This window comes from Acartia tonsa, chromosome 4 (genome assembly GCF_053477335.1).
Source record: "Acartia tonsa isolate MP-2025a chromosome 4, ASM5347733v1, whole genome shotgun sequence".
Classification (NCBI taxonomy): Eukaryota; Metazoa; Arthropoda; class Copepoda; order Calanoida; family Acartiidae; genus Acartia; species Acartia tonsa.
In genome coordinates, this window is record NC_137263.1 from 35410366 (window position 1) to 35431332 (window position 20967).

The following is a 20967-nucleotide window of genomic DNA, read 5'->3' on the forward strand; positions in this document are numbered from 1 at the left end:
TTCAAATTTTGTATGGTGATTTATTTAATAGTTAGGTACGATTTAGAAAGCGTAGCAACTCTATAATCATCACCAAAATGTCCGTACGTCCATTTTAAACATGTTGATTTTTTTACTTTTTTAACAACAAATTTTTATGTGATCTAATCATCCGATTGATCTGATTTTTGGTATATTGATTCCTGGGACAACAAAGTATAATGTAATAAGCGAAGCAACTCTATAATCAAGTCCTAAAAATGTAAGTATGTCCATAAACATTATCCTAAAAAAAGCAATTTTTCAACAAATTCAATTACAATTTTGCTTTGACTCTTATACATTTATATTATGATTATTCAGTTCTGACAAAATACAATTGTTAATGTCCGTTTGTCCTACCGTTTCAGTGCTTCGCTTTTATGGATGTTGTCATCCTTGTTCTTTTTAAAGGAGGTTGATTTTTCATATTGTTAAAATTTTACTTTTCCTTCTTAAATTACACACATATACATATATTATATGAATGTAATATACATAAACTACTCATTAAATTCTGGTTTGACCTCTGTGGTCTACAAATATTCATGGATGGAGAGGAAAATTACCTCTTCTCCTTTCTTCTAATATAATTTCCCCTTACATTAAAAGCTGTCAAAGGCAAAATTTCGCTCTCAATTAATTCGGAGGAAGATTAATTTAGCATTTAAAGCAATGGCGTGCAGTAGGGGGTGTCAACACCCACCTTAAATTTCAAATCTGGATGGCAACATCTCGCCTTTTTTCCCCTCCCAATGGTTTAAAATCCCCCCGGTTAAATGTATTTATCTGCTTCCCAGATTTTACAAATGTAAGTTACATATTCTAATTGGAATCTTGAGGGATACGATAATAGGCGATGTACTGTACTACAGGGTACACTCCCAATTACAATAAACAAAGTTACCTTTTCTATAGATTAAATTTATTTAATATAAATCCCAAATTTTTTAACCAAGCGACTGAGATATCGTATTTCTTAAACTTTGGGTAAAATCAAAGGTCCAAGTTCACCTCCCCCTAGAGTATTGTCAAAATTGATTAAACAAAACAGATAAAAAGAACAAGCGTACTTATGGATAATTACTAAATATAGACAGGATACGCTTAAAATGTCCAACTTTTTTTGATTGTTTGCAGCATAATAAGATAATCATTGAGTACAAATACAATAGCAAGGAAACAACATACCCATATGTGTATGAATACAGAGAGAAAGGGATAGTAATGTTTCTTTTCAAAAAATATTTTCTTAAATTTCATGTTATTCACAGCAGGACTGAGAAGGACAAAAGTCTACAAAAAAAATGTGCACCGAATCGCAGCTTAATATTTGGTTGGTTTTGTATACCAATGTTTGAGTGGTACCCTCCCCTTTAACAGTTATAAACCTTCCAGGTACTATAAGGATCTTCACAGTAAAAGAGAACCATATTGGTTCAGCGGTTAACAATATTCTTCGTATCACCAATACTTACAGACATCCTGCTACTTTTATTAAGGGTAAGCAACGAAAATACAAAAAATGTACATAGCATCGATTAACGTCCATTTACCTTTGTTTTGAAAAATATACTATATGCATCATTTGAATTATTACAACACAACTTTTAACTTTGATTTGCCTTATACTGAAGCTTCGGTTTTGACAAATTTTCGACTTTTTTTATCACAATACCATTCCATTTAATATAGGCAAAAATGCATTTCATATCTAGAACTTTTTATAACTTTTCAAATATCACACTGAAAATATAAGCAAGAATGTCAAAGCTTTTTTAATTGGTGGGAGGGGGTGGTAACTTTATATCATATAGGCAAGAATGTCTAAGCTTTTTTATTTTCAGGGGGGTAAATGTAAAAAATTAAGAATTTTGGGGGTGCCCACAAATTCATTTGAAGGGGGGGGGGGTAATCAACTCTTTACCCCCATTTGGACGTCCCTGTTATAAAGACATCATGTTAATAAGTAGCTTATCTACAACAAGGTAAAAAAATTGTTGGCATAAAGGCAAATACTTTTCCACAAAGCTTCTATTTTTTATTTATTTCTGGTCTTTGGCTATTTTCTAGAGCAATGGGCCTAACAGCAATCAGACATATCTTTTTCAATTCAATTGAAATTTATTAAGTGTAACTGTTTTTGAAATCTTAATGATCCAAAGACCATTAAAAATAGTTTTTTTACTACAAAAAATTTATAAAGATAAGAGAATATATTTAACCCCTAAAATAGAAGTTGAAAATGTTGTTAATAATGATGAGCTGTATAACTTTGATTAGAGATGACCTTGCTATCTGTTGGTTAAATTAAAAGGCCATAAAAGCTTTAAAACCGTGATGTTGTCAAATGTTGAAAAACCAAAATAACCCAAATTTGTTGTCATGAAAAAAGACAATCAAAGCTAAAACAGGAACGATTCTAAACAATACTAGTGAAGCTTGGGATTAAAATATGACAAATGTAACAAACTACTGGTTGGAGGCAAGTACCTTTACAAGTAATTGGTTAGATGAGAGGCATGTGATATTGTGTTTAATCATATTTTTTTCTTATTTTACCTCCCTTATTTTTGAAATTTTTAATAGGTTTAATACTCCAAGAGCACAAAGGATGAGAATCTCTCCCCCTCTCCACGTTTTATAATTTAACTTTTCCTCACCAAAAACATTACTTAACCAAACCTAAAACAAGCATCAAATTATAAATTAGTAAAAATATGTTATGTGGTCCACTTTTGGTTAAAGGTAAATTTGTGTCAATTAATGATATGATTAGTTTGCAAATTATACTTTTTATCCATTTCTGTCTCCCGGAAGCTCCTTTTGGTTCCTTCCTATCAAAAATGTGCATACGATTTGGCTAAAAAAAACAATGAGCCGTGATTTTCATAGTATACAGTTTCAGAAGCGCAGCTACTCTCGTAGCATGACTATCTGTGAAACAGCTGCCAGTCTGATTGTCAAAACAAAAATAAATTGGGACTCTAAAGTAAGAAATTTATTAAAATTGTCATATTCAGTAATTTATTGACAGTACTTGCCATTAAATAATTTTTTGTATAGGTTTTCCAACAACATTTTGCTGAGACATAACATTTAAAGTTATGTTAATTTCTGTGGTTACTTTAAATGAGCACCCATATTGTCTAAGCAAGCCGCGAAGATCCGTCAATCTGCTTAAAGCATAATTGGATAACCATGCCAAAAACTTCATAGCAGGGATAAAGGGACAGGTGAATAGGAATTTAATAGTTTCTATTTACTTATTCAAAAAATGGAGCTTAAACACAAGTAATTTAACACCTTTACACGCCCTTTTTCAAAAGTCTTAGCACTATAATACATGATAAACAAAACGTCTGAATTATGACCAAGTCATTTCCCACATTCTAACATTTATAAATCCCTTTATCTCGGCAAACAACAGTATATGGTTTAACAGAAAAAAATGGGAAAGGTAATCAGGAAGGGTTTAAAACAAGGTTGATATTCTCCATAGATTTCCCCATTTTTTTATATCGTTTCAAATATGTAGTTTAATGTTTAATGGAAGATGCTTCAGGAATATTTTTACAACCTTCTAGAATATTTTTTTTTGACCTTTTCTTTAAATTCTTGAATTTCTTCAGTAATATATTCTATCCTATTTAAAAGTAGTAAATTTTTTTGTCGGAAGCTTAAGATTCCAAAAGTTACTGAGCTGATTTGGTTCTCCATTTTAGGTAATGGCTTAAGGTTATTTAATTTCTAGATTTAGGTCTGATGCCGATTTTAGACTATTATTTTTCTAGGCCCTCCCTAACTCTTGATATATAATTATAGAGCAAGTAACTACTAAAGTCAAACTAAAATATACGAACAGAGTTATTGTAGAGCGTCTGCGCTGCCAAAAAATCCACCTTAGGGAAAAAAACGCCAAAAACAACAACAACACACATAAGTGATGGCGCAACTATATGTTGACTTACCGCGACAACCACATTAAATATTAATAATGGGCCAATTTTGGGATCTTTTTAAGGGCCAATACAGCATGCACTCTGCTTACAGATGAAATATGTGTCCTGTCACACGGTGCATAGATGGCTTCTCCCAAGAATAGAACATAAGAATATTTTACAAAACCTCATATTAAAGGTGTTTTAGTCAGGTTGGGAGTAATGTTTATAAAATTCTTTAGAATCAGAGCTACAAAGTGAAATGATATTAAGTTATCTAAATTAAAGGGTTTATGCTTATGTTGGTGGGTTATCGTTGGGCTAAGAAGCCAACTTATTCCACGTCCTTCAATTTCAATTTGTAATTTTTCTTATTCTTATAATGTAGAACGGGAAAGTAAAAAATACAACTAATTTTGAAATGTATTTTACTGAACAGGTTTTTTTTGCATATCCTTGTTCTCTTCAACTATTCAATTTTGCTACTACCTATTCCACTCCCTGTCGGTGTTTAAAACGCGCGTGCGCCACATATCCTTGTACCAGATATAATAGACCAACAGACGAACGTGTTCAAAACATTAACTTAGCAAAAACAGCAAAAGAGAATAAAAATTAAAGTTCCTAAAAATTTTGCTTTAACAAATTAGCTATCAAGTTTAATAGGGTATAATATATTTCATAAAAAGGATAGGTTTGATCTTTTTAGTGAAGGATTTTTGTCCTGATTTAGAAAAAAAATGTGTTTCCTTCCCTGTATTCTTTACTTTATATTTTTACCTTCTACATTAAAATTAATCTTAAAAAGCTTAGGAACTTAAAAATTTGCCTATGCTGAATTTTAAGCTTTTCTGAAAATTGAATCCCTTTATATTTTGCATAAACCAAATACAAATGTAAAAGAATCAGGTTTTGGAGACATTTGATTTGGATATACATTTGATTTTATTAATGTCCTCAAGTAGGCGTGGCGTGTCTTAACATAAATATACCATCATAAGGTATACCTATATATAACCCATAGGTATACCAAGGAAGGAAGAGGAGAATAATTAATCTACAAAGATTTCTTTCTCCCAATATTTGCTACTTTCCAAAACATATTATGAAGGGAAGACTAATTTATTTACCATTCCCCAAGACTATACCCATCTTTTTGATGTAATTGAAAGTTCGTTTTGTATTTGTTGTTTTGTATTGCCACCCCATAAAACGCTAAGAGTGTTCATATCTTGTATAATTTTTCATCATAAACTAAAGTCTGTTCCTATGGATATTTAAAACATTAATATCACTCTAGCCTTTTAGCCTCAGACAGACTGTAACTTTGCTTTGATTCTACATTGAAATAAACTTTATAAAACCATTGAAAGTTTATTACATGGGGACGATGTTCAATAAAACCCGCGCATTTTTAGATTAAATGATTGATGGTTGCTAAAAAATACCTTACATGGGCAAAAGGATAGGACAATCATAATGAAATCAATATTTTTTCAATTCTTGTTGCACTGGGTAAAATTCTGCCATTTGCAGCTTGTAAAATTAGAGGAAATAGAGATTCAAATATGTGAATTTTAACCATGATTTTACTATGTACTAGTTTTGTCGCCCCTAGTCTCTAATGTAGAGTTTGGGAGGTCAGGCAAATAGCCTAAAACAACCTCTAGACTTTAATAAAGCTTTCCTGGAAAGCTTCTCTCAGCAATTTACAAGATATTTCGATCCAGACAAAAAAACTTACTTCCTTATATTTTATGTTAATAGAAAGTATGATAGTACAGAAATAAGATGTCTACCTAAAACCTTTTTCCGTTTCTTATAGATTTTCGTTTGTCGGTTTGCTAAAACACCCTTGGGACTCTGTTGGATTATATCGTATCGTAGAGGTTAGATGGATATAAGATAGCAATACTTTGAGAAATGCCTATCTATTTATCATTTAGCATGAGACATATATTTCCTAATAAGAAAAGTAGTTGGATGTTTGTTTGAAAATTCCAATTGTTTCCCAAATTTAAATATGCTTCTTATGTCCCTTTAATGTGTACAGGTTTTAGGCTATTTTGGAGACTAGGTCAAATATCCTTAAGAGAAATTAACAAAAAAATCTTACATGAGGTGGTGTGTGTTTCTAACTTTCTAACAGGCAGCTTTTTAACATTAATTTAAAGTCCAGAAAAAAAAGTCAATAAAGGTTTGGTTGTCTATTTATCGCATTTAATTAAAGACAGCTTTCCGCGGATATTAAAATGAAATATTATGAGATTGAAACCAATTTTGTTAGCCCTGAGTGGCCTATATCAATTGATTTGGAAGCCATTCTGTAAATTTAAGAACCCCAGCATTCATAGGCGTCCAAGGGGGGGGGTAATGGGGCGATTACCCCCCCCAAACGAATTTGGAGGAGGTGCCGTAGGCACCCCCAAAAATTTTTTCATTTTACCCCCCCCATTTAAAATTTACCCCTACCCTGGGGGTGCCGTAGGCACCCCCAACCATTTAGGAGGGGGTATTTACCCCCCCCCAAACAATTTTGGGGGGGTAAATACCCCCCCCAAAATAGAAAATCTCTAAGAAAAAAAATTTTTGCGCGCTTCGCGCGCATTTTTAATACTAAATTTTTGATAAAATTTAAATTACCCCCCCCAAAAATTTTACCCCGGGGGTAAATTTTGGGGGGGTTAAACAAATTTTATCCCTGCCAACAGATTTCAGGGGGGGTAATTACCCCCCCCCCCCCAAGCAAATTTTACCCCCGGGGTAAAAATTTTGGGGGGGGGTAAAAAAAATTTGCGGCGATTTTACCCCCCCCAAAATCGAATTACCCCCCCCTTAAAAAATTTTACCCCCCCTAAAATAAAAAGCTTGGACGCCCCTGCCAGCATTACTACAAAGATAAACTAAAGTTGAATTTAATAACTAAAACTTTAATTACAAATCTTTACTCTTATAGCTAAGTTCCTATTTTGTTAAAATGTAAACATAAATATTTGAAGTAATTGCATATATAAAGAAATGTGCAATATTCTTATTTAAATGGAGATAGGTAAATTCGGACTACATTATAAATTTTGGCTCCGACAACTTTAGAGGGACAAAGTGTTTCAAAAATCAGCCTTGTGACGTCATAAAAATGAGGGATATGAGAGGAGAAGTAAGAAAGAAAAACCCTAAAAAAGAGATGGATAATCCCTCATTTTTATGACGCTCCATGGCTGATCTTTTGAGACACTTTGTCCCTCTAATAAAAAAAACAGCTTTTTTTCTCAGTCTCAGCTGCATCTGACTGTAAGACTTACATAGACCATATGACATTAAATATAAATTGCTGAGCATATTGACTGACATATTTTCGACACTTTGTCTAAAGTCTTTTTGTTGATTTAATAGCATGCAAATTTATTTCATACTATATATTGTCCGGAATTATCCGCTTTATCGCATAGTTTGTTTAAATTTTGTTATATTTGTAAAAACTTTGCATTTCATTTCCTCATCTTTATAGTGCATGTTTGCAAACAGACCTGTTAAACTATCTGGCTGGTATTATATCAACATAAGACTATATCATAGTAAGAGTAGATCTTAGATATAGTTGGGCAATATGACTACGTAATTTCTTATAAAATTAGTTTTATAAAAGCATGTCAGTTATTACCCAGGGATCTAAAGAGATAAGACAATGGCCTATAAATTGATGTACATCCCCAATTATGATACAATACTTACCCCTTCTGCACATTACAGTTAGTGGTTCTAGCGTTTGGACACTCAACTTAGTGAACTGAAGAATCAAAATTCAATAAAAGTCCTCAAAGTTGACAAGCCAACGAATAAGAAAACAGTATTCTAAAACTTAGGGGACTAGTGTAATAAACAGCCCAATGTTCCATCCCTTCCTGGTCATTACCACTTGTACTAAATACCACGTAGTCGATAAAAACCATAAACAGCACAATACTTCTAGGTTTAACTAGAAAGGTTTAGAATATTTTTCATACAAGATTTTCTTAATCCTTTTTTTTTTATAAATTTGGCCACCCACTAAATATAAACGTAACTCATCAAATGCAGGATTTTTTAAAGGAAATACAGGCAAATAGCTTAGTTTCATGACTATATCTTCATTTAAACTTGATATGACACACGCCTGACTTGGCACCAACAACATTTAAATGAAATAATGTATAAAAAATGTTGTAATTAAGAAGATGTCTAATTTACAAATATGTAAACAAACATGCTAAAATTTTGAGGAATGTTTAAAGTTTGGTGTTTTATCTTTGCCGCAACAATTTAGTGAATAATTAATGCTTTGTACTCAAAGTGCCCTGTCGAAATGAAATTTATATAGTTTGTGTCAACAAAATGGCATCAAAGAAAAGTGGTCAGATTTGACATATTAAACATTGATATTATATTTATGTTGACAATATGGCATTAAAAAAGTAGTCTTGGCTGATATAATATTGACATGCCGTTATAAAAATTTAATCATTGACATTAACTTAAAGTGATCACAGCTGACTTAGTGTCGGCTTTGTGTAATTCTTACTTATGACTACATAATGTAAAAAATAAGATTTTCTGCAGAAATGATTTTCCACCAAAATTTTGCAACAAGTCGAGCAAATAAAAAAGAGTTCTTGCAAATCCGAGGTTTTCAAGTTCAACAATATTTTAATGAAACAGGTTTTACATTAGTTTCTAGGGGAGTATTGTGGTAGTCTTGGATTCAAAGGTTTTGATTTTACTACCCAACCCCCAACTTTATTCAAATTATCTTAATTGTTTATAGGCTTTCTTTTGAGTAAAATTCTGTATTAGTTAGTTGGTAATAATAGGGGAATATGATTTGTAGATTATTTTATTATACATTGTCATCTCATAACCTGCTTTTAACTCCCTTTATAAATCCTGGATCAATATCAAAACATCATATTAAAAAAATGCCTGATTAAACTGTTAAAACGTATGCACACTTGACAGATTTGCATAAACATTGCGTGCACAAACTACGCGAATTTACATGGTGTTCCCACAAAAAAAAAGAAAAAAAAAGGTATGAAGAGAGGAACATTGGACTGTAAATATTCTAGTACCTCAAACTTCAGTACTTATATTAAACCGTTATTTTTGGTTTAAACTAGCAAAAGGGTAATTTGTTTGTCATCATTATTTTGATCTTTACAGTTTTTCTGTTTAATAACTTACCTAAAACCAAATATTCATATAAATTAATTTTTAATTGTAAGTGTTTAAACCTAAGAAACAGGGCTAGTTTAATAAAAAATGAAGTATTAACAGATTGCAAAATACTAACTGTTAATTGGGGATATGATTAACATATATTTAGTAGGCATTAACCTCTTTTTTATCAAGCAAAATAAACACAGATATATAAAAAAAAGGTTGGCCAAATAGTCGTATCATGCTTTAATGTATAAACGTTTTATTTTAAAAGAAGGGTGAATTAAAAAGCTTGCTAACTTAAAAAAAAACGCAAACACATACACAAAATTGTCTTTATGGTTGCGCATTCTTGTAATATATTGTAAAATATCGCCAACTGCGCTAGAACTATATCAAATCGTTCTTGTGTTAGAATTCACGAAATTGGTTCTAGTTGAAGAATTTTCTTACGTACAACGTACGAAACATGCATTGGCGATTCCCCATAAAACAAGCAGAACCCACCTCCCTCCCCCAACAAAAAAAGGTCAATCGAATACAGATATTTTAAATATGAATTTTGTCAAGTATTTATTGTTCATTTAATCTCAGTGTACTTTAAAAATGATACAATATTTCAAAAGAATTATAAAGTAAAGAAAAACTAGCAAAGTATAAAAAGTTGGAAAATTAAAAGGGCGGGAATGTAGCCCTTTTAAAATCAAAGGGATTATAAACATAAAGTCATTATTTAAAGCAAACAATTAAAATCAAAGAATTTTAACAAAATGATGTCAATTTCGTAAACTTATTGGTGTTTTTATCATACAATATCTTCGTAATAGAAGTTGACAAATTTTGATGAAACCTTTCAACTAATTTATAAAACTGTAAAACATACGCATGTTAACCATTTATTCATCCGTACGTCCATAAATGAAACTAGATCAGTTAATATCTAATTTAAATTTTGTCTTTATCAAAAGACATAAGTAAGATTTTCAGCTGCCAGGCTGCTTTTGGGCCCTTTTTTTTTTTTTAAAAGTGCGTCAGGTAATGTTTAATTTACACAGCTGCGTCTCAATTATTTCTATGACTGCGCTACCTCTGGATCCACTCCCTTAGTCAGAATAAAATTATATTAGAAAAGTACTACTACTTAAAAAACTATAGCGTGACTACTACTTTTTCTATTTATATTAAAATTTCATTGGTTTCTTAAAACATCGAATAAAAAGAAAATTCAAATAAAAAAATGTGTAAAATTAAAATTCTCCACAAGGACTAGGTCTCGAGCTGTAGTACTCAGGAGAGGTGAGTAGATTCAAAGTTCAATATTCTTTTCTTAAGATTGCTTCAGCATGAATTGGATACTCTCTCGATCAGTCCTTACAATCTAAAGGCACTTCCAAGCTGGACTCGTCTACTACCTATTATTTTTTGACCTAAGCTGTAGTTTATATTGAAAACAGTGAAGAGATTGTTTTTTTAAAACACTATTTATGACAACGGAATAATTATCGTCAATTTTGCTTGCTAGCGTAGAACTCATCTATTGGTCAGCTCGTTAATGTTACACTTTATTAGAAGAACATGAAAATCTGGTGTAAGATCCACCCGAGTAATCATATATACATTCTTATGACATTCTTATAATAACTGACACTAAGAAATATAGAACCTAAAATGCGCGAAAAAACAACAAATTCTTTTCTATTAAAACAAAGGTCTGTAATTCTCAAGATAATTGCTCCCTTTATTCAAAATAATTTTTTCCTCAACAATTTTGTATCAAATATCACCAAAGAAAATCAGGAATTAAAAGATCATTAAATTGTTCAAAAATTTTCAATGTAAAATCTCGTAGCTTTGTTCTTATGTCGACATATATTTCTAATGAAATTTTTTGTCGACTGCAAGCATTTAGTAAAAACGGTCATGACGGAAATCTATTTTGATGTACACATATGTATAAATCTTTCAGGCTACTATATTGTTTTCTTCATAATCTAAATACCTAAAGAGACTATTTTTTCTTACTTCTATATTTCTGAAAATGTTGAACGAAAAGACAACAGAACACAAGAACAAGGAGAGAAAGGTTTAAATGAAAAAATATTAAAAAATTATTTGGACAATATGGTTTAGTTCACATGGAAAGTTATGACAATGGCTGGAAACAAGAAAGTGATTTCTAAAACAGCATTATATTAAAATATTACAGTATACAAAAAGCGTTGTCTTCCCTATTAGAATGATGTGATACAGAAGTTCCAAACTGACTTGAGAACCCGTCTGAAAATGTCATGCATACCTTACTTTTTTGTTTTCATGATGTTGTTGTGCTTGGGTCATTTTTTGGCCAAAGGCGAATTATTTTGCCAGGGAAAGGGGAACAAATGTTTTCAGGAATAAAAGAGGATAGAAAATAATTTATAAACCTCTTATTTGCAAATGCAGCTGAGCTCTTGGAGTCCTCTAGGGGCATGCAAAATATTTGTTTTCAATTTATGTTAAGATCAGCTGTTTACAATAAAAAAAATTCAAGGCCGCAAGGGGCGCTAATTTCGTAAAACATGATTTCTTTGTGACTTCTTCATAGGAGTGCGGTGGTACCCTCCCCTAAATAGTAATAAACGTTCCCAGGACCTGTGAGACGCTACATTGTAAAGGAGAACCATATAGGGTTCAGTGGTTAGCGAGATTCTTCGGTACAGGCAGACAATGATCTTGTTACTTTTACATAAGGATATCAAAGTATATGAAAATATCAGAAAAGTAAAATATACAAACTAACAAAGTTAAAGTTCATGCACGGAAATCTTTGCTATCTATTCTAAACAGAAGTTTTGATGGACATTAAGACAGACGGACATTTGTAATTAGAGAAAAGTTTCGCTTACAATAGTTAAACTTGAAATACCATATGAAGATTCTTATTCAAATAGGCAAACAATCCCTTTTTAAAGTATATTGTAAACAAAAAAACTAAAGATTTGAGAAATATATTTCTTTATCCCCTAAAACTATATTTGATTGTTGAAAAGTTTTTTTATTCATAAACTTTTTAACAGAGCACTTTCAATGAATCCTAACCATACAGGTTTCAGTTGTGTCTAAAACCTAATGGGCTTTAGTTAGTCAGATTTACCTAACCCAACATTTAAAAAAAACATAGAGGTTATCAAAAAACATTCATAATCCTATATAACTTAAACATTAATTTAGATAAGATAATAATAATTTATTTTTATCTAAATTGAAAACAAACCTAAAATGATATAAATCTTATTAAAAGGGTTAGATTAGTTAATCTCTAGTATTCATTAAAGGGTTAAAAGGCAAATATGCAGAAACATTTAAATTCTTCATTCTAGTATTTTTATAAAACTACAAATTTAATTTTATATAAATAGCCAAGAAGAATATCTAAAAATATAATTTTAGAAAAAACTTAAATCTGTTAATTTATTCCTACTAAATATATTTATCCAAAACATGATTTTCAGATGCTAAAATTTAATCTTTTAAATTTTGCGAGAACTTTCCATCAATATTTATGCGAGTTGTCAATACAAGGTTGTTAGATATATTTCCAGTTTGGCTCCGAAGCCGATTAATATCTGCTGGATTAGAACTGGATCTCGGCCATACTAGAAAATCATGTATAGCATAAATAGACAATTTTTCTACGAATATTAAAATAAAAATCATAATATTAATACCAATTTTGTTAGCATATGCCTTACAAGACTGATTTTAATCTTAAAATTTTTAATTTTAATATAAGTGGAAAGATGTCTTTGATACGATGAATAACTATTCTCGTATTGGTTTTTATACAGTTGTCCGTGGATACAGAAATAAAATTCATATGATTAATTCCTTTCTTGATGGCAAGGAAAGGTTTTAATTATAATTTAATTATAGCCAAAATGTAACACTGATAAACATAAATCCTTTCATAAAGTAACAGGATGTCTGTCTGTGTGTCTGTAGCTTAATAACTATCTAACCGCTGGACTAATAAAGTTTACAGTGAAGATTCTTATAAGCTCAGGGAAGGTTAATAACTATATTAAGGGAGGGTATACACGCCCCCCTTAAGAGAAATTGCACCTGGAAAATTTAGAGAAAACCCCTCCAACCACCTAGGACACTTCAGTAAAGCTAATGTATATGCTTAATTTTACAACCTGTATTAATAACATTGAGTAAAGAATTGTTTTATACGTGGATATTATGACAGGGGGAAAATTGTCGTCAATATAGTTTGCTAACATGGACAAGATTTATTATTCTTTCATCCAGATGGATAGTATAAAGGGAGTGGATGGGTGGTAGCATTATTTTAGCCAGCTACAAAGTTCACTTTATTAGAGTACATGATAATCTGGTGTAAGATCCAAGTAATAATAGATCCATTGTTTTGAAGAAACCGAAGAACAATAGAACAAGAATAAACCTTTATACCTGTTTTATAGTTATATTATACAACGAAATCACAACAATGTTCTGAGTCCAAGCTTGCCTATTTCTGTGTTGTTATATTCTTGTAATAGTAGGTCTTTTGAAAGAGCATGTTTAAGTTTGGATAACTTAGAATCTTAGGTGTGAGTGTATATGCATTTTAGGTATTCTTTAAGAGTGGCGACGATATTATTTTCCTTATTCCTGGGCCTATGTACTTACAAATAAAAAAATTGATGCTTTATATGAATGACAAGTTTAATAATTTCATATTGAGAACAGGTCCCTGCAAAGATGATTGCGAATAATTGCTAATTCTGATTAAATAAATTTTTTTGCAATTATGGGGAAATGATAATACACATGAAACATCGTATGTAAACAGGAGCATTCAGGAGGGTGGTGTAACAATTTGCATAAAAGACTTTGCACGCCACTGTATGAAAATTAGACTCTTGAAAAGCATAAGTTTTAAATCATAAATATTTTTGTAGATGACCTTTAAGTCAAAATCTTTTTTGAACGATTTTATTTTAGGCCAGGCTAGAGACCCTATTAAAATTTACTAATGAGAAATCAAGAATCAAATAATGACTTCTACTGTTTCTAAAAAACTTTTTACAGCTATTTATTTAATTACATTAATAACCCAGGCTAACAGAAAACCTATTGTGATTCTAAACATTGAAATAAATCTAGAAATAATAGTTTGATTGATATTTTGACAATGGTATTAAAATTATAATAATGACCTTCACAATCATATATAAGCGTGCATTTAAAACTGTGAAAAATATTATTTAAATGTAAATAATCCCTAACATGGATAATTGCATGAAGTATATTTAACGAGTTGGTTTACTTGGATTAGTAAACTTTTAATTTATTTATTGTATAAATATGATAATTATGGGTTAGCAATGAAGAAATTCGAAAGAAAAATTAACTTGTATTACAGACAATTTTCTACGATTTTTTTTAATGGAAAATTATAAGATTATTACCATTTATTATTGTAATATTCGCGTAAAATTGCCTATAATACGATGCGATAAATAACTTTTTCAACATAGACAAAAACGATACTATGTTGTTTCTGATATTATGAACATACTACAATGTCTTTTTGTACTATTCAAATAGCAAGAATATTGTAATTTTGTCTGAACTACTGTGTAGTGAGGTATAAAATGGAATCTTAGCAAAAAGGTATTACAGATACAAATTACGGGGAAACATTCAAGTCTACCAAAATAATATTCTGAAAAGAGCAAAATAAAACATGGGGTATATTTAAAACTAAGGCTTTGGAGAAAACATAGATTCGCGGTTAAAAAACTTTTGACAATATGATTCTTTTGCTAATTTACGGTTTATTGCAAGTACCTTTTGTTGGCTTGAATGAAGACCAAATTAGTTCGGTATAATTACAAATAGTTAGCAAGCAAACAAAAAATGTTTCTCATAATGTTTTTTTCCTATACTCTTATTGTTAGGGCTCGGCAGCAGCCTGCAAGCAAAATTAAATTTCATATCTTATATACCCCGTTCTTCTATCTGATCACTCACTTATTCTAAGCAGTCGAACTGCATTACATTGGCGGCTTAGTCGTAGCTGCATAAACCTCGCATAAATAAGTTAGCAAATCAAAATGCAAAAGCTGAAATCTACTTTATATTTAGTTTCTTTTACAAATGCATTTTAAATTAATTTAACAGCACAAAACCTTCTATGATTTTAATGTAAACAGATCCATAAGAAACGAATCACAGAAATAATAAAAAATATATATCCTTAAATCGTCATAGAACAACAGACATAAACAGTAGGTGGCTTTTGGTCAAAGAAATCTTTAAAATAAATTGACCTTTTATTACAAATTGAAGCCAATAAATACAGTATCCCTCATACCGTTTCTAACTGAATTACGGACATTTGGAATCATAGAGTAGCTTCGTTTCTAACTAGTAATTTAAAATTAATTAATATTAACATAAAAATGTAGGTTAAAGGGATTTATAAATAAAAAGAATTTTTTTCCTGGTCTAAAATAATCATTTTTGTAGCAAATATGTTGATTTTCATCTTGTGTGTTTTTAACTTGATAAATGCCATTAATATCTCTTAAACGAGAGGATTGGTCATTTAGTTTCATGGAATCTTAGTAATGGCCCAAGCAGTCTATCTATGAGGTGGTCAATAATACCCACAAAGATAAACCTAAACTCCTCCATCTAAAGTTTTTCCAACAAAACTAATTTTGTTTATGACCCTAACAAATAAAAAATTATGAAAAAATAGGCTCATCGTTTTTTTCTTCTTTCAATGCAATATCCCCTTAAATCCGTGAAACATTCTTAGAATGGTAGGCTTAGAAAGTTAGACTACATATTATGCAATGCAGGGTTGCGAATATGTATTTTGAAAACAAAAAAAGTTAAGTTCATAAGTAGCAACGCCGACAAATTAAAAAAAAGACATTAATTCGAATCCAGATATAATGAAGACAAATTTTATGATTCCTATAATTTAGGTTCTTTTTTTTCGGTTTTGCCTATTTCATACACTACATTATAGATCATGCATCTGACATAACAGCAGAAGATCATAAAAGAGCCGGGGGGGAGGTTGACACCCAAAGGAATTTAATCTTAAATTTTAAAAGAAATATGGGGAAGGGGGTAATATTTTTCAGGGGGCAACTCTTTAGAGGGGTACTTTCTCGTCGTAAATTGAAACCTACCAAGGACCAACAAAACCTCCCCTAAAAACTAATGGATAAATCAACTTAGCATTTTCCAAGAACTTAATGAACAATCGACCATAAAATGCACAGCTGCTTAATAAAGGATATTTGTATATTTTTTTTATTATTTTGTAAGAAAACTAGTCCTTATCCTTTAATGTTATGTATGGTTTAAATGCAAAAAATAAGATTTATCGCTACAATGGCCTTACCTTTGGTCACCTATGTATATTCAACTTGCATAAATACATCCATGGTAGTGGAGCTTAGAAAAGGTTCAATTGTGTATCTATCTATATACTAAAGTAGTAGGATGTCTAATTGTCTTTATGTTAAATTAGATCTCGTAAATGTTTAATTAAAAACTTTTCTCGTATTCATTCGAATCCGGTGGATAGGAACCGGTTCTCATCCATACGTACAATCATAAGATTAAAACCAGTTTTTTGAGCCGGTGCCTTCGGCACCTCGGGCCAAAAAAACTAGTTTTAATCTCATAATTGTATATTCTATATCCGCGAAAAGCCGTTTATAATACGATGCGACGCCGTCCTATTACCATATCTTGACAAATATAGATGTAGTCTAAAATCGATTGGATTATTATTTCATAATCAAATTATCTGACATGGGGCCGAGTTTTTATTATGTAGATTAAAAGGGGGGTGCAAAAATAAGTCTACCCCCATAAAGAAATGGGATATTGGTAAATTTTTGTATACCTATTTTAAATCTTGGCAAATCCTATGCACACTTGTGTCAAATCAAATCTGATAACAAAAATTGAACGAGCTGTGAGTGTGTATGTGTATGTGTGTGTGTGTGTGTGTGTGTGTGTGTGTGTGTGTGTGTATGAGTCTGTGTATATGTGTATGATGTACAGCTCACAATTTATAAATGAATTTTGTTTTTTAAATGATTTTCTTAATGTTTGGCTACCCTTCTTAATTTGGACTAATTATCTATAATACAAAGTAGAACGATGTCTGTCCGTCTGTCTGTCCGTCTGAAGCTTAAGATCTCAGTAACCACTGAACCGATCGGATTCTACTCTTCAGGGTATATACCTATTGGTCCTGCGGTGGTTTTAAGCTATTTTCTTGGGGGGTGGGACACCCCCAACCCCCCCAAAACAAAAAATCCCCCCCCCATTTTTTTTTTTTTATACAAATTTTACGAATTTTATGAATTTTACGAAATTTACGAATTTTACGAAATTTACGAATTTTACGAATTTTGCGAATTTAATCGCAAAATGTTTTCCTGCTGGGTAGGTGCGAAAATTTGTGATCCGTTCTGCTGGGTAAGTAATAGAAGATGTAATTATACCTCTTGGGGCGAAGCCCCTAGAGGCTAGGGGCGAAGCCACTAGTATTAGCATAAAGTTTCAATAGTTTATGCCTTTTAAGTTTTATCAAGTCTTTAAAAAAGTGTTTAAAAGTTAAATTTCTGGCGCTTCGCACACACTCAAGCAAAAATTGCCTACCTTTTTGTTTTTCTGTCTGTTTCTTGATGGATTTGCCAGGATCAATCCACCTGCTGATCCCCATCTCGTCCGTGTACTGTAGGCCGAAGTAGTCTGTCTCTACGACGTCCAGATGGTTGAAGACACACTCCAGCAGCTCATGTCCGAGGCCGCCGCTCTGAAAAATAGTTGTTTGTTAATGTTGTATTCAAATTTTTTCAGATGTTTATTGTACCTATTTTTTGTGATTTTAAAAATGTTAATTTATCATTGACATAATAAAAAACGTGTTAAAACAGCTTTTTTTATATATTAATACTTAGTTAGAGGAAATGTCTTTGCCCATAAACAATTACAATTCATTATGCACTGATAGCATATACAGGAAAGGGTCGTACAATTAAAGTTATAACAATTCGTCTCAGTAAGGATCTATTATAAAGATATTGCAATTAAAGGACGCTTTTAAACATTCAAGAAAGCCAGGGAGGTAATTTTAATAATGGGTGTATACTGTATATTGATTTATAGTGCATTGTCTTTTCCCTTAAGATCCCTGCAGAAAGTTAAAAATGTCCTGAATACCTGGATTACAAGATCTCTCAAATAATCCCCTCCGTCTTTATCTTTAAAACTTAAATTTACCTTTGCTATTCACGTAAGTCATGGAATTAATTCTCTCTGCAATTCAATTGAATTATGAATCCTTATGCATACATAAAGGTAATGTTAATCGTAGTTTTACGGAAGAAAAATTAGCTCTTACTCAAAAAAAATTTGACTACCGAAATGATCCCCCCCACCCCTATTTAATTTGAAAGTTTTCTGTCCAGCCCTATACCCGTGGGGTTCTATACTGGAGGGGATCTTCACACACATTTAGTCAATGTGTAAGATTTTAATTCATCAATTAAACAAGCAGTGTCATACAATAAACATTAATCTTGATAAAATAGGAAAATCAGGAAACCTTAAAAAATCATGAAATTTTAAAAAACAAAAGACAGATGGACAAAAAATGTAGAGATTAGATAGGCATATGTTATAAGAATCTTCACTAAAAATTTCAGCTGTCTATCTTTCATAGGAGCCGAGAAAATCACGTTTCCCCCACTTTGTCTCAGACGGACGGACAGACGGACGGACATTTCGAATTATAGAGTAGCTTCGCTACTAAAAATGTCAATAACTATAACTTGTCTTTTATAAGAAAAAATAATTTTTGATGTTTCCTATTCCCCTGAATTTTATTCCTTTGATTGATTCCAATAATATAAAGATGGAAGGGAGGAATTATTGATAAATTACAAAGGAAAAATTTCAACAAATAATTCATCTGTACGCATTTTTACGCAATATTTGGGGGAGTGGTTGGGTTTAAAGAGAGGATGTAGCACAAATAGCTGAAAAGAATGAAAATTGTTCCATTTTCTTAAAAATATTCTGAAATTACTTTTTCATCCAAGAACTTTCAGCCTAACGAATTTTTCTACTTTTTTTTCTTACAGGCATAGTTTTTGACCATTTATTACCATATGAATTAAGGAAAAACAGAAACCAGACCTTCATAAGAGATGACAAGCGAAACTGGACAATGATATATTTTAAGATAATTATCTTTTAATTGTATCTCTGTATATTGTAAATACAATATAGTATACGATGTTTAAAATCTTAGATTTTAATTTCAAGAGAAGGAAAATATTTTCAACGTCCTAACTGATTGACGTATTGACAGAGAACCTCTTATGAAGAGGAGGGGGGGGGGGAATGAATAGTTATTTCTCGTATCGTATTATAAACGGCTTTCCGCGGATATAGAATGTACAATTATAAGATTAAAACTAGTTTTTTTAGCCCTGTGGTGCCGAAGGCACCGGCTAAAAAAAACTAGTTTTAATCTTATGATTGTACATTTCTATATTCGTAGAAAACTGGATATAATACGATGCTAGACATAGTTTTTTCGTATGGATGAGAACCGGTTCCTATCCACCGGATTCGAATGAATACGAGAAAAGATATTCTGAACACACCTATTATTATTATTATCATTCACAAGACAGGATATCATATTCTATTTTCTATAGTAGCTTGTTGTATGTCTGTGTGTCTGTCCTATTATTATTATTATCATTCACAAGACAGGATATCAAATCCTATTTTCTATAGTAGCTTGTTGTCTGTCTGTGTGTCTGTCCTATTTTTAGTTAAATTTTCTTAATTGGCGTCACTTATCAGCATGTACTTTTCAGAGATGCTGCAAATAGTCCCCGCTCCTCAAACTTTAACTCATCACAAAATCTTTACAGCTAAGGAAAGTCGCCATTTGTCTATCATAAAATAGAATATAGGTTACTGCTTCCCGCCCCCCTCCAAAATAAAAATCAACGAAAATATTATAAACCTATATGTGAATATGGGTTACAAATACCCTTCTCTGCGGTAGATTCCCTGGAGACTTTGGACGCAGCCGCTATAATTTGTGAAAGAGACACGAGGAGAAGAATGGCTAATGGGCGGAACCATTCCTAAGAGGAAGTGAAGAAATCAATAATGTTCACAAAAACCCGCCAATCAAAATAAGTGAATTGTACTTGTTATAAAGGTAAGATCGCCAGTCTTTCTTTACCATAAGATCTCTTAAACTTCCAAACCGACTAAAAATGCATTTATTAAATTAATCATAAAATTAGATATTACAAGTCTAATATGAAAACTTGGGACCAATATTTTACTTGATATAATTTAAAAGTTGTTTTGGATGAACACTTTAATAATCAGTGTTCCTATTTCTTTCTTTTTTTCTGTGTTGAATATCTGTTGAATGTATAAAGGCATGCAATAATGGGTGTCACACAAGAAAATAACCAACATATAAAGTAATTCCATGTTACCAGCAAAAAGCCAATAATTCTGAATTGACTCAAAATAAAACATTCTTTAGTTATATAGTTATCTAAGTTTAATTTAAATGTCACAAAATATGTTTTTATGTTTTTGGAATGTTTATAATTTAGACCTGATTTGTCACTCGGGCAAATAGAAAAAAAAATTCAGGGGGGAAGGGGACATTAGACTGTAAGTTGGTTAAAACTGGCATTATCCAAACTTTTCAAGTAATAACTTTTATTCTAAAACAATCCATCAT

General features: G+C 31.4%; 1 protein-coding gene across 2 annotated transcripts in view; it reads right to left on the reverse strand.

The window, feature by feature from the left end:
• LOC145316974 (uncharacterized) overlaps nt 1-20967 on the reverse strand; it is a 69869-nt gene that overhangs the window by 40132 nt on the left and 8770 nt on the right. For both annotated transcript variants that reach the window (XM_080157829.1, XM_080157828.1), the window contains exon 3: nt 17838-17994. In XM_080157829.1, the coding sequence (XP_080013955.1) occupies nt 17838-17994 (157 nt within the window). The remainder of the gene's footprint in view (nt 1-17837; nt 17995-20967) is intronic.